General features: G+C 45.8%; 2 protein-coding genes across 2 annotated transcripts; both read left to right on the top strand.

Moving 5' to 3' along the window:
- Nucleotides 1-245: 245 nt before the first annotated feature.
- Nucleotides 246-6,799, top strand: LOC119349179 (protein MLN51 homolog). Its single transcript, XM_037617209.1, has 10 exons — nucleotides 246-932; nucleotides 2,886-2,988; nucleotides 3,092-3,492; nucleotides 3,584-4,212; nucleotides 4,331-4,445; nucleotides 4,612-4,734; nucleotides 5,166-5,218; nucleotides 5,359-5,404; nucleotides 5,493-5,673; nucleotides 6,369-6,799. Exons 1-9 carry the CDS (start codon nucleotides 409-411, stop codon nucleotides 5,518-5,520), a joined length of 2,022 nt encoding a protein of 673 aa, XP_037473106.1. The 5' UTR covers nucleotides 246-408; the 3' UTR covers nucleotides 5,521-5,673; nucleotides 6,369-6,799.
- A 1,359-nt stretch (nucleotides 6,800-8,158) lies between these two features.
- LOC119310402 (heavy metal-associated isoprenylated plant protein 23-like) lies at nucleotides 8,159-10,067 on the top strand. Its single transcript, XM_037586169.1, has 3 exons — nucleotides 8,159-8,531; nucleotides 8,656-8,731; nucleotides 9,745-10,067. Exons 1-3 carry the CDS (start codon nucleotides 8,301-8,303, stop codon nucleotides 9,876-9,878), a joined length of 441 nt encoding a protein of 146 aa, XP_037442066.1. The 5' UTR covers nucleotides 8,159-8,300; the 3' UTR covers nucleotides 9,879-10,067.
- The last annotated feature ends 2,880 nt before the right edge of the window (nucleotides 10,068-12,947 follow it).

Below are 12,947 nucleotides of genomic sequence, written 5' to 3'. Positions count from 1 at the left end.
AGAAAAAGAACCTACGTTTGGTCAATGCCAAGAAAAATCCCCGTAAGCTCCATGACCGCACGGCGTACGTCACCGTCCGACAGAGCGCCCAAAACCGGGCGTGCGGGCCAGCCGCGTCAGCGTCACGCACGGTTGTCGTCAGACTCCAACTCAACCGCCGCAGGATTTGGACACGGCCCGCCGGCCCGGTGCCGGTGCGTGTCCGATGGCGTCACCAAACGGCGACAGTTTTCCCCCTTCTTAAATCTCATCCACCCTCCCCCTCCTGCCCCCGTCCACACGCAGACCAGAGAGACGCACACGGCCACGGGAAGCTTCTAGATTCCGTCGAATTCCGCCGCCGCCGAACCCTAATTCCCCTGCCCGGCCGCTCCGATCCGCCCCGCTGTCTCCCGGCTCGCGGCGCCAATGGCCGACAGGGAGGAGGAGAAGGCGGAGGCCGTGCGGGTGGTCGGAGAGGAGGAGCAGGAGCATGAGGAGGAGGAGGAGTACGAGAGCGACCTCGACGACGCGCCCCTCCCGGCGGTGAGGCGCCGGGCCGCGGCGAGCGACGAGGAAGAGGAGGAGGATGAGGAGGACGCGGGGTTGCCCGCGCCGCGGAGGGGGGCCGGATCCGGCGCGGAGTCCGACGGGCAGGGCGCCGCCGAGGAGTACGGCGAGGAGTACGAGGAGGAGTATGAGGAGTACGAGGAGGTGTACGAGGATTTCGAGCAGGGGCGTGGCGGGGCGGCTGCCCAGGCGGTTGCCGCGCCGAGAGCGGCGCCGGAGGGGGCCGAGGAGGGAGGTGAAGCGGCGACAGCGGCGGCGGCGGCGGGAGAGGAGGGGGAGGAGGGGAAGAAGGAGAGCGAGCCCTTTGCCGTGCCGACGGCGGGCGCCTTCTACATGCACGACGACCGCTTCCAGGAGTCCCGCGGCGGCCGTGGCCGCGGAAGGTACTCGCCTTTCCATCTTCAGATTGAATACCGCTTTACTTTTTGGCCATTGAATGACTCGGCGACTTAGGATGTAGCCCAATTGCTAATTAGTGGACTTAGGCTGTGTTTTGCATTGTGCTGAATTATGAATCCTGTTTTGCTTAACCTGATTTTGCTTATTAAACCAGCATTGTGATGAATTACAACAATCCTGTCTGCCCAACTAGATTTCGCACAATTTACCGTGTGGTTAGCCAACTTTTATCTGCTTTCGCCGCTAATTTCTACAGCGAATTGTAAAATAAGTTCAGTGCAACACAATTTGGCAACCGCAAAGTAAGCATTGGTTGCATCAAGTTTAAGCTTGCGGGGATTTATGTTTGATTAGTTTCACCCAAGTTTCCACAAAGACGTATCGTGGTTACTAGTGTTGTAAATATATATACAAAATACTTATGATGGTTACTAGTGTTGTAAGGAGAGACCAAAACACTGATACCAGGAAACTAATAAGTGAAATGTGGTCTGTTGCCCTAAATACTGACAGTTGTTTGTCACATATAATAGTTGATTGTTGCATATGGGAACATGAAGACAACAAACTTAAGAGTATACAGGATGCTTATGTTTCTATAAGTATATTTAGAATTGAATAGGGAATCTAGGGACTTGAATTCTGGTCCTAGTCAATTGAAGTCATTCAACTAGAATTGCAGTACCGAGCTGAAACACACTTTACTAGGCTGTTCTGTACCCGAAGTCTTTCAACCAGAATTGCAGTACCGAGCTGAAACACACTTTACTAGGCTGTACCAGTAGCATTCTGTGCAAATACCACTAGATATTGCCCCTGCCACCAGCGTAACCTAACCTGCAACCCCACAGGCCACAGGTTCTAACCTCCCTCCGCTGAAACACACTTTACTAGGCTGTACCAGTAGCATTCTGTGCAAATACCACTATATATTGCCCCTACCACCAGTACTGTTCATCATGGACACACTGATAATCTAATGTTGCACTATACCAAAAACACTGATGAATACAAATGATGCAGAATTGCCAATAGACAGTAGCAGGAAAGCATCAACCTAAAACATAATGTGTGAATGCATTTAATGTATAACAGTTGAATCAAACTGGTGATGTTTTGTGCACACGGGATTTGACAGTCATCTTAGAAAGTACAGACCTCTCCAAATTGGGTGTAGTTTAGCTAGTGATGTCAACCAAAAGAAACATGCCCAAGCGTATGAACAAGTGTATGCATTGCTGAATCACACAATTTCATGCAACTAGTTTGAACAAGTGTATGCGTTACTGAATCACACAATCTCATGCAACTAGTTGGTGCACACATGGAATCCATGTTAACTACTCCCTCCGTTCCAAAATAGATGACTCAACTTTGTACTTAAGTTAGTACAAAGTTGAGTCATCTATTTTGGAACGGAGGGAGTAGTAAATTATTAAATTTATTCACAAGATCAAGATGCATACGCAAAAATAGAGGTTTTCCCATGTAGCTTTGTAAGTTTGTCTTTCGCACCTGTGAAGGTACCTGGAAAGTGTGGAAGCGCCTTTTTCTTCTCTTTTACCCTGGAGTGTGTTGTATTACCATAACTTATGTAGTTCTTACTTCTTTATTTAAATGAAATTGGAGGCCCTCAACCGCCCCTTCATAAAAAACATACACCCCCCTCCCCGCGCGCGCGGGGCAAAATAAAGATAATGCAGGTACTACGGTCTTGTACAATGGTAGGTGCTTAGAAAAATAAACCGGGTTTTTCTACAGGAGAGACGCCTAATTAAGCGTCTACCCTGTACAAATAAACACCGGTGCTTAAGAAAAACCTGGTTTATTTCTCTAAGCACCTTGCATTGGACAAGGCCTAATGATGCTTAATCTGTATTATGATTACATTATCCAGGTTTTAACTGCTTTCTAATCTATCCATATTCTCAATTTAGGAGAACACTGAGTAATAGGAACTTGTGGAATCCTAAAGAGGAGGAAGCTTGGGTCCATGACAGATTTGATGAGATGCATCCACGTGGTTATCATAATGGCAATGTGAGTAACTTACTACTATGCTTTCTTATTTTCTACTATGCATTGAACTGCTGATGCATGTTTCCTTACCAATATGCTTTTTTTTTGTCAATTGTGCTTTCAGATGAGAAATTCAAGGGGCCGCTTTGGAGGGCGTGTTGGTGGACCTGGCGGCAGGACTCGTGGTGTTGGCCGTGGTAATTTCAGAGGCAACAGGTCTCGAGTGCATAATCCTGATGGTAACCAGAACTACAGCTATGTTCCAAAGGGATCTCTAGTTTCCCTTGATAATACAAAAAATGCCGGACCAGTCCTGCGCGAGCACAGGAAGAACAGAGCTCCTAAATCGTCTCATGCTCGCAATGATGATGTTGATAATTTTGATGTGGTTCCAAAAGAATCTCACACTTACAATGACGGTTCCAGAAGTCGTAAGGCCACACCAAGCGTAATTCGTGGCAGAGGCTCTAGACGTTACCAACCACGTCGCAGTACCAATGAGATATCTTCAGAGCAAAATGATAAGTGAGTGGAAGTTTTATTTTTATTCAATCTTTGCACATTTGTTTTGATAGAGAACTAACAGCAGCATGCTTGTTTTTCAATCATATTTCAGATCACAGAAACCTGAAAATGCTTTGTCAAATGCAAATTTGGGGAAACACCAACCTCAGAATTCAAATTCTCGGCCTGAGCAAGGTTTTCCTAATAAGCAATCCTTTGCATCAAACTTGAATTCAGCCTCGCCGCCTTTTTACCCTTCAAGGCCGTCCCACCAGGAACAACTGATTGGTCAAAGGGGGAATGCACAACCTAGTACCACTAGTAGACCCTTCTCACCCCCCATTGGTATGGTACATGTTTCTCCAACCCCACAAAATGCCCCCCTGTTGAGAGGGAAGACTTTCGTACCGAAGGGCACAAATATACAGTCATCTCCATCATCATCAAATACCCAATCCACACTAAGGATGCCAACCCAGATGTTGGGTGCACAATTTGGTAGTAGTGGTAGAATGCCATCTTTCACACAACCTACGTCTACAGCTTTGACTGAAGACACTGGTGTTTCTTCACCTAATGGATCAAATGAAGCTGTTACTCGATTGACGGTGAAGGGGCAACCTGGTGACCAGGGAGAAGAGCGTGCTTCTTTTCCCTATGGTGGAGGTCATGTTCTCGGAGCTACAGGAGGCCTTTCACTTGGTGACAAAGGTTTCCATGGCACCCCAGCACTCTTTCCAGGTTTGTAAGTTTACACTGTGAAATTACAATTTAATAAAATGAGTACTTAATGATAATATGTATGAAAAATAAGTAATTAATGATACTAGTAAAGTTGTAACTGTTTTCTATCATACAGTTATGCAGTTTGGAGGCCAGCATCCAGGTGTGCCTGGTGTTCCTTCAATCGGTATGGCTTTACCAGGATTTGTGTCTCAGCAACAACATGGCGTCAGCAATTCTGAGATGGCTTGGTAAGGAGTTAATTATCCTTTTTTTTCTGCATCTCAGTCTAGTACGATGGTGGTGCACTACTGTTGTCTGGCTTATTGATGTAGCATTTATTTATTTGAATATGAAATATGGCATTCATAATTAGCTTGTCTAATTATTTGTTTGGGCGCATCTGACTGAAATCAGGCTGCCAATATTGTCCGGTTCCGCTGGAGGTTTAGGAGCAACTTATGGCTCACCTTATTTTGCCATGGATGGCAGCTATTATTCCCGACCTTCTGAGCAGGCATCTTCTTCAGTTAATCCTAGGTACGTCAGTCGAGTACAATAACATGATGCATTGCAGGGCTTTTAGAGTTCTTATATTGCAGCTGTAGTTGTATATACTTTTGAGATGAGTTACATCAGTTTAATTATGAGTTCATCCTCTTCTTGCATAGAACAACAGTTCTACTAGTTTTGTGACGGGGTTAAAGCTTGACAGCAAAAGCTGCAATGGTCACCAGCATGTTCACAACAGTGATAAACTATGCTTTATTTTTTAAGCAACTTAGTTGGCCTTGGGACTTCCATTATGTCAATTTACCCCACCAATGTGCCTGCTTGCTTTGTCTTCGAATAGTACTGACTGACCAGTTGGATCTCCTTATATGTTAAAACTTTTTCTCTGTCACTATCAAACTTCATTGAATGAAACAAGGATGAATAATTCTGGCTTTCTGTTTTTTGCTGCTCTACAGAGAACCTAGTGCAAGTAATGCGCCTTCTCAGTTCAAGCCCCCACAAATAACAGGTAAAACAGCTTGGTTCCCTTTTCAATATCTCTACCTTGTTATTTTACCTGTGTTTAATTTCAGATATATTAGAAGTTTCTGCTCTCTTTTGTGATCCTAGAAAACTAGGAATGTTTTGACACATTTGCCCCTTTTGCAGAAGTTGTAAATGATGAGCCTAGTCAACGCCAAAATAAACCTCGCCGGTATTGTTAAAAGACATATCCATTCTGTCCACTGTATGCTTTCTCATAATAGCACTGTGTGTTGATATCATGTCATATCTTGTTACAGATACTCGCAGATGAACCTTGGCCAGTGACCATAGGATGATGTTAACAAGCACTTCATGAGCTTTGGGTCTTTGCAAGATTTGGGCAAGACTTGTTATCTCAACAAGGTCTTACTGAGTAGCTGAAGCACTTCAGTGTCTGCTCTGTGCACTTTGGGTTATTTAGTATCCAAAAGATGTCAGGTACATGTGTACAATACATGGTGCATGCTAGCCATTTTTGTTCCCTTCCATTTTCTGGTTGTTTATATGAACTGGTGATGACCTGTGCTACTGCCCTTTCACCTGACCTGGGCCTTGAGATTATGAAAATTATTTGCCTGTCACTAGGTGTGCCGATAGTTGTAGGTTCTCCTGGTCGTATTCCATATCTTTTTATTGGTCTACACTTTAGAAGTTAGAATTAGGAAGCCTGTTGACAATTTGGTCCCGGCGATTAGCCATGTTGATTCTCACTTTTTTGGGCTTCATTGGTTACTATATTAACGTTTTTTAAGCTATTCCTACAAAAGGAGGCAGTTGAATCTTAGAGATAACTTGAACCTTTTTTTAGAGCAACTGTACATTTGGGACTTTAGTGCAGTTGGTACCTCGTTGTTCTTAGTATTTCTAAATCCTGGGCAATTTTGTCCTTTGCCCCTTAAATCTACGTTCTCTTATTCATAGAAAGAAATGAACCTTGTGATATCACTCTAAACTGCTTCTGGTTCATGAGTACATTGCATTATGTGTACAAGCAGATGTTTATATCTTTCTTGTAGCCTTAAACTGGAAGATGCGGTTAGCATATATTGCCCACATGGACATTCTGCAGATATGTTATTCTCAGTTGGCCACAGTCCATGATTGTTAACAAACCTTACACTGCTCCTTTGCAGGTTGACTGTTGAAGCTGTCCATATCACTATAATCACTCGCAGTGATTATTCTGATGGGCCGCTGCCAGCGGTTCTGTTGCTCTAGCATGTAAGACTGCCGATGACGGGAGGCGAGATTCTTGGGGTCGTGTTTGGTTGGGGAAGGAAGTGTAATAGAATGGTCATTGTTCCACGCCGCTGGAACAGGTTGGTTCCGTTCGTGTGCTTGTTTGGTTTGAGGGATGGATTTGGTCGAGCTCACCTCTTGTGTAGAAATGGTGAGATTACCTCGTATGCATGTGTACACTATATGAACAATCATTACTCTGTATTTTAGCAACAGATTATTCGACTTCTCGGCAACATTTCAATTGTATCTAATGCACTTGCTGCCGCACTTGCCAAACATTTTCCCATGTGCAATAGCATCAGCCAAATACTGAATCGATTGATGGAGTGTGTTGCCAATTTGTTTGCCGATGTAGAGTACATGGTCCAAGAAAGTAAATGCAAAGCATAAATTCTACAGTCCCCGTTCCTGCTTTTACAGTTAGCATTTATTCCACCACCAGGTTATGGTACACTGTAAACCACTGTCTTCTCTGAGAGAGAGAGGAATTACTATCGAGCACCCATGCTACTCCTATGCGTTAAATCCCGTGCCGTATCTCCGTGCAGTGCACCAATTCGATCGCTTGCAATCTGCTGATCCGCCCCTCGCTCATGCAGGTTTGTCTGTACTCCCTCTGAGTAGATAGCAATTTGTTTTGCTTTCGAAACTGTAGAAACATGCAGCGAGACCTCTCAGAATCTTTGCAGGGCTAGCTAGCTAGCTAGCCATGGGACAATCATCCACTGATTGGCAGCGAGATTTTACTATTATAATTGCTCTTTGGAGCCAATGATTAAGCTTTTCTCCCAAGACATTGGCATCTAGCACACCCGTGCATGCATCTTTCCAGTACTGCATCGCCTAGCCTATGATCGATTGACTACTCTTACGTCTTACCACATGTTGTCTTTTGAGAGGTGTGATTCCACTATCGGTGTCACTGCTCACCAGTGCTTGCCCTGAGGTGCACAATGCCACATGGAGAGCCCGGCAACTTGTCCCCCTATTCACAGATGACAAAACCCAAAGAACATTTCACATGTAGCACATTATTGGATGGATCAAGTGCATGCGAAACTCATCAACAACCGGGCAGCTAAAATGCAACGATCCTTATGATGGAAGGACAAAATAGTAGGTACTCCCTCTGCCCCCAAATAAGTGTCTCAAAATAGTATGTACTTTACAAGAGGGAGTACTAAATTTGAGACACTTATTTTGAGACGAAGAGGGACGCGAGTACGAGATTTGTACCAACTGAAACTTCAAAATGTTTGACCAACTTATTAACAAAACAATATGAACACTCATTCACAACAACTAATAGATACGGTATGTGAAAATATATTCAATGAAGAATCTAATGATATTGATTTGTTGTTATTGCAGATATTAATAAGTTATTTCTATAAACCTGGTTGAAGTTTACACAGTTTACTTCAGACAATGGTAACATGCAGAGCGAATAAAAACGGCGGGAGGTTAGAAAATTAAAACTTTGGCCGGTAATTAACAGCCGGCCGGCGGCCATGGTCCGCATGTAACGTGCCAAGATATATTAACTGGCAGCGCTGCGCACCCAGCGAGCACGTACACATGCACGGTAGGCCTAATAATACTATCTAGGAGTAGCCGGCCCCAGTGTACCAGCCTCGCCGATCGACCCCCGCCCATGACAGTCAGTACACTTGTACCGTATCCATCATTGATCATGGACATTACTCGATAGATCTTAGCCGATCTTGACGCCAGAGCCCTGCACCGCAGCCAGCTGCTCTTTTTAATCAGCAACTCCGGCCACTCTCTCCCAGGTGAGTGTGAGAGTGACGCAGGCGAGCTGAATGGCGTTGAGGCGGCGGCTATGGCGCATGGGCGGCAGGGTGCTGGACTGCTTCGCCGCGTGCGTGGGCGCCGGCGCCGGTTGCGGCTGCCTGTGCGCGCGCACGCTGGGAGACGAGGTGGAGGAGAGGAAGACCCTGGTGACCGGGAGCAGCCAGGTGGTGAGGCTCAGCGACCTTGTCGTCGAGGGCACGTCGTCGTCCAGGACGCTGGGCTTCCATCTGCAGCCTAAGGTATGCATGCAGCATGTCGATCCATCCATGCATCTTCTACCTTCTCCGATATGCTTTTTCTTCTCCTCTTGGTCTCGAGCTTAATTTTGATAAGTTTGTTTGTTGGTGTGGTGCGTGTGCGTAGACGGTGGAGCTGAGGGTGTCCATGCACTGCTACGGCTGCGCCAAGAAAGTTCACAAGCACATCTCCAAGATGGAAGGTACTGTAACACCTACTCCCATATAGCATGATGATCCTTCTTTCCCTCATTTAGGACAAAGTTACTCTGCTTATATAAGGCAAAAGGTTGAAAAGAGTTGGGGGTTGAAAAACAGAGTGCTCTGCTATGGTTTCAAGCTTGAAAAATAGTTACATTTGGGGCGTTTGCATTAACTCCACCGCGTTTTGTGCATCTACGTTATTGCCACTGCCATGTAGTACTCCTAGTCTCCTACTAGTCCACTTTGGATCTTGACTATCGGCCGCAGGTGTCGTTCCGTTGGGCGACAGGGGAGAGTTCAGGCTTGCCTCTGGCCACATGCGTGTGCTGCTGCGATGGCCCGAATCATGCACCCATGGAAGATGCCTCATGTTTTTTATTTACCTTTTCTTTACCGTCCTTGTTACAAAATCTTTATTCTTTTCATGTGCCTTTTACCAGTAAAAAATGAAAATTATCCATTGTTGTAGAGTTGCTCACACAAGCAGCAAAAGTTTATAGATACTCATCAACTCCAGATCTTCCTTTTTAAATTTGTTCTACTATCCAAATTGGCAGAGCGTGCGTGCACATGTAAACGAGCTGAACCAACCAGCAGACTTTCCGCGCATGACGGAAATTTCTAGTCCATGGAACAAAAAGGTGCAAACCTTTCTCAAAGTGAATGACTGGCAAAAGGAAACCTTTTCATGAAAAATAGAAGCAACATGTATCGGAGCATCTTTTTTACTATCATGGGAAGTTTGTTGCACACGTCCACCTAGTTTGCTGCAGCTCTTCTGCTAGCCTCACACCACCATGGTCTCTTTCAAAACAGTTTTTTTTTCAAAAAAGTTGGGTATAGAAGGGGAAAACAGAATCAAGTTTCCTTTTCGAATACAAATGTAGAAATCAAGTAACACTGGCACTTTTCCGCTGTCGTTGGTTTTGATTCTACATTTTTTTTTCTGGCAAGGTTTATGGTGTGCGCTTTGGCTTGTGGTAAAATTCAGAGCATGTTCTTTGTGCTGCAGGGGTGACGTGGTTCGAGGTGGATCTGGAGCGCAAGAAGGTGGTGGTGACCGGCGACGTGACACCGCTGGAGGTGCTGCAGAGCGTCTCCAAGGTCAAGCTCGCCCAGCTCTGGATGCCACCACAACCATGCTAACGTACGGGCTGGTCGATCGCCACTGAGATATGCAGCAACAATAGACCATTTTCTCCGACAACCAACACTCTATTTCCCTGGCTTCCTTCTCATATTAGCTTGTTCTTTTCTTCAAAACCTATGTGTTCTCCGATCACAAAGGATTATCATTGAATGGCATATGACGCGCACAGCGAATTTTGCCGAAAATGATGCTAACATCGATCACAAACAAGGAGTAAGCTTTGGCCGTGTGCATGGGTTTCAGGATGCAAAGGCCGGGAGTTGATGCCAACATTTGTTGTGAGGATCGGTATTTTTTCAAGTATACAAGTCACCCATATAACCTTCAACGAAAGAGAAGGTTTTTCAGGCCATTACCAGTTGACCAGAACAATCAATGTCCACTCGCCAGTAACAACTTTGGTGACCTTTGCATACTTCAGCCACTGTCTTATCATCTATTATCTTCTACCTGGTTTCCATTTCTTTCTTTTTGAAGGAGAGCTCCCTCTCTGATTTCATTTAACTGAAACCACATTGTCTATTACAAACAGCAAAAAGCATAGAATCTAAAAAGCGAATGATGCATGAGCTGCAACTCCTGGGTTTTCACATCTCGGACCTTAGAGCAACTCCAGCCGCGCCCCCAACAGGCCCCCCAAGGTGACTTGTTTGCGGCGGCCCCGGAAACAGGCCCACTCACGCCCCCAGGAGCCCGTTTTTCCCCGGTTAGGCCCAAAATTGGTGCTGGCGGACCCAGGCCAAACCCGGCGCGCTGGGGGCGCCCGGGGGCGCCGGAGCAATCGTTTTTGGCGCGAACGAATAGCGGGCCTGCTGAGTCAGCAACCCCGCCTCGTCGTCCTCACAACGCCTCGGTTTCCTGCGCGGATGAAGGAAATATGCCCTAGAGGCAATAAAGTTGTTATTTTTATTTCCTTATATCATGATAAATGTTTATTATTCATGCTAGAATTGTATTAACCGGAAACTTAGTACATGTGTGAATACATAGAGAAAACATAGTGTCCCTAGTATGCCTCTACTTGACTAGCTCCTTAATCAAAGATGGTTATGTTTCCTGACCATAGACATGTGTTGTCATTTGATGAACGGGATCACATCATTAGAGAATGATGTGATGGACAAGACCTATCCGTTAGCTTAGCATTATGATCGTTACAGTTTTATTGCTACTGCTTTCTTCATGACTTATACATGTTCCTCTAACTATAAGATTATGCAACTCCCAAATACCGGAGGAACACCTTGTGTGCTATCAAACGTCACAACGTAGCTGGGTGATTATAAAGATGCTCTACAGGTGTCTCCGAAGGTGTTTGTTGGGTTGGCATAGATCGAGATTAGGATTTGTCACTCCGTGTATCGGAGGGGTGTCTCTGGGCCCTCTCGGTAATGCTCATCACTATAAGCCTTGCAGGCAATGTGACTAATGAGTTAGTTGCGAAATGAAGTATTACGGAATGAGTAAAGAGACTTGCCAGTAACGAGATTGAACTATGTATGATGATACCGACGATCGAATATGGGGCAAGTAACATACCGATGACAAAGGGAACAACGTATGTTGTTGTGCGGTTTGACCGATAAAGATCTTCGTAGAATATGTAGGAGCCAATATGAGCATCCAGGTTCCGCTATTGATTATTGATCGTAGATGTGTCTCGATCATGTCTACATAGTTCTCGAACCCGTAGGGTCTGCACGCTTAACGTTCAATGACGATTTGTCCTAAGAGTTATGTGTTTTTGATGACCGAAGTTTGTTCGGAGCCCCGGATGAGATCACGAACATGATGAGGAGTCTCGAAATAGTTACATAAAGATTGATACATTGGAAGGTTACATTTGGACACTAGAATGGTTTTGGAAAGGTTCAGACATTTTTCGGAGTACCGGGAGGTTACCGGAACCCCCCGGAGGGTTAATGGGCCTTCATGGGCTTTAGTGCAAGAGAGGAGGCAACGGCCAGGTGGAGGCACACGTGGCCCCGCAGCCCAAACCGAATTGGACTAGGGGTGGGGGCGCGACCCCCCTTTCCTCCTTCTCCTCCACCTCTTTCCCTCTTCTCCTATTTCGGAAAGGAAAGGGGAATCCTAGTAGGACTCCCCACACTTGGCGCGCCCGCTAGGCCGGCCGCCTCCTCCCCTCCTGCTTTATATACGGGGGCAGGGGCGCCCCAAAGACAGACCAAGAATTCTCTTAGCCGTGTGCGGTGTCCCCTTCCATAGTTTACTCCTCCGGTCATTGCATCATAGTTCTTAGGCGAAGCCCTGCGCGGATCACATCATCAACACCGTCACCACGCCGTCGCGCTGACAGAACTCTCCCTCGACCCTCTACTGGATCAAGAGTTCGAGGGACATCATCGAGTTGAACGTGTGCTGAACACAGAGGTGCCATACGTTCGGTACTTGGATCGGTTGGATTGTGAAGACGTTCGACTACATCAACCCCGTAACTAAATGCTTCCACTTTCGGTCTACGAGGGTACGTGGACACACTCTTTCCCTCTCGTTGCTATGCATCTCCTGGATAGATCTTGCGTGATCATAGGAGATTTTTTGAAATTGCATGCTACGTTCCCCAACAGTGGCATCCGAGCCAGGTCTATGCGTAGATGATATGCCCGAGTAGAACACAAAGAGTTGTGGGCGATAATAGTCATACTGCTTACCACCAACGTCTTACTTTGATTCGGCAGTATTGTTGGATGAATCGGCCCGGACCGACATTACATGACCGCGTTCATGAGACTGGTTCTACCGACATGCTTTGCACACAGGTGGCTGGTGGGTGTATGTTTCTCCAACTTTAGTTGAATCGAGTTTGACTACGGCCGGTCCTTGTTGAAGGTTAAAACAACACACTTGACAAAAAATCATTGTGGTTTTGATGCGTAGGTAGGAACGGTTCTTGCTAGAAGCCTGTAGCAGCCATGTAAAACTTGCAACAACAAAGTAGAGGACGTCTAACTTGTTTTTGCATGGCTTGTCGTGATGTGATATGGCCAAGACATAATGTGATATAAATTGTTGTATGAGATGATCATGTTTTGTAACAGAGTTAT

The sequence above is a fragment of the Triticum dicoccoides genome, chromosome 1B, assembly GCF_002162155.2.
Source record: "Triticum dicoccoides isolate Atlit2015 ecotype Zavitan chromosome 1B, WEW_v2.0, whole genome shotgun sequence".
NCBI lineage: Eukaryota > Viridiplantae > Streptophyta > Magnoliopsida > Poales > Poaceae > Triticum > Triticum dicoccoides.
This window is presented reverse-complemented; position numbering and strand designations above follow the sequence as displayed.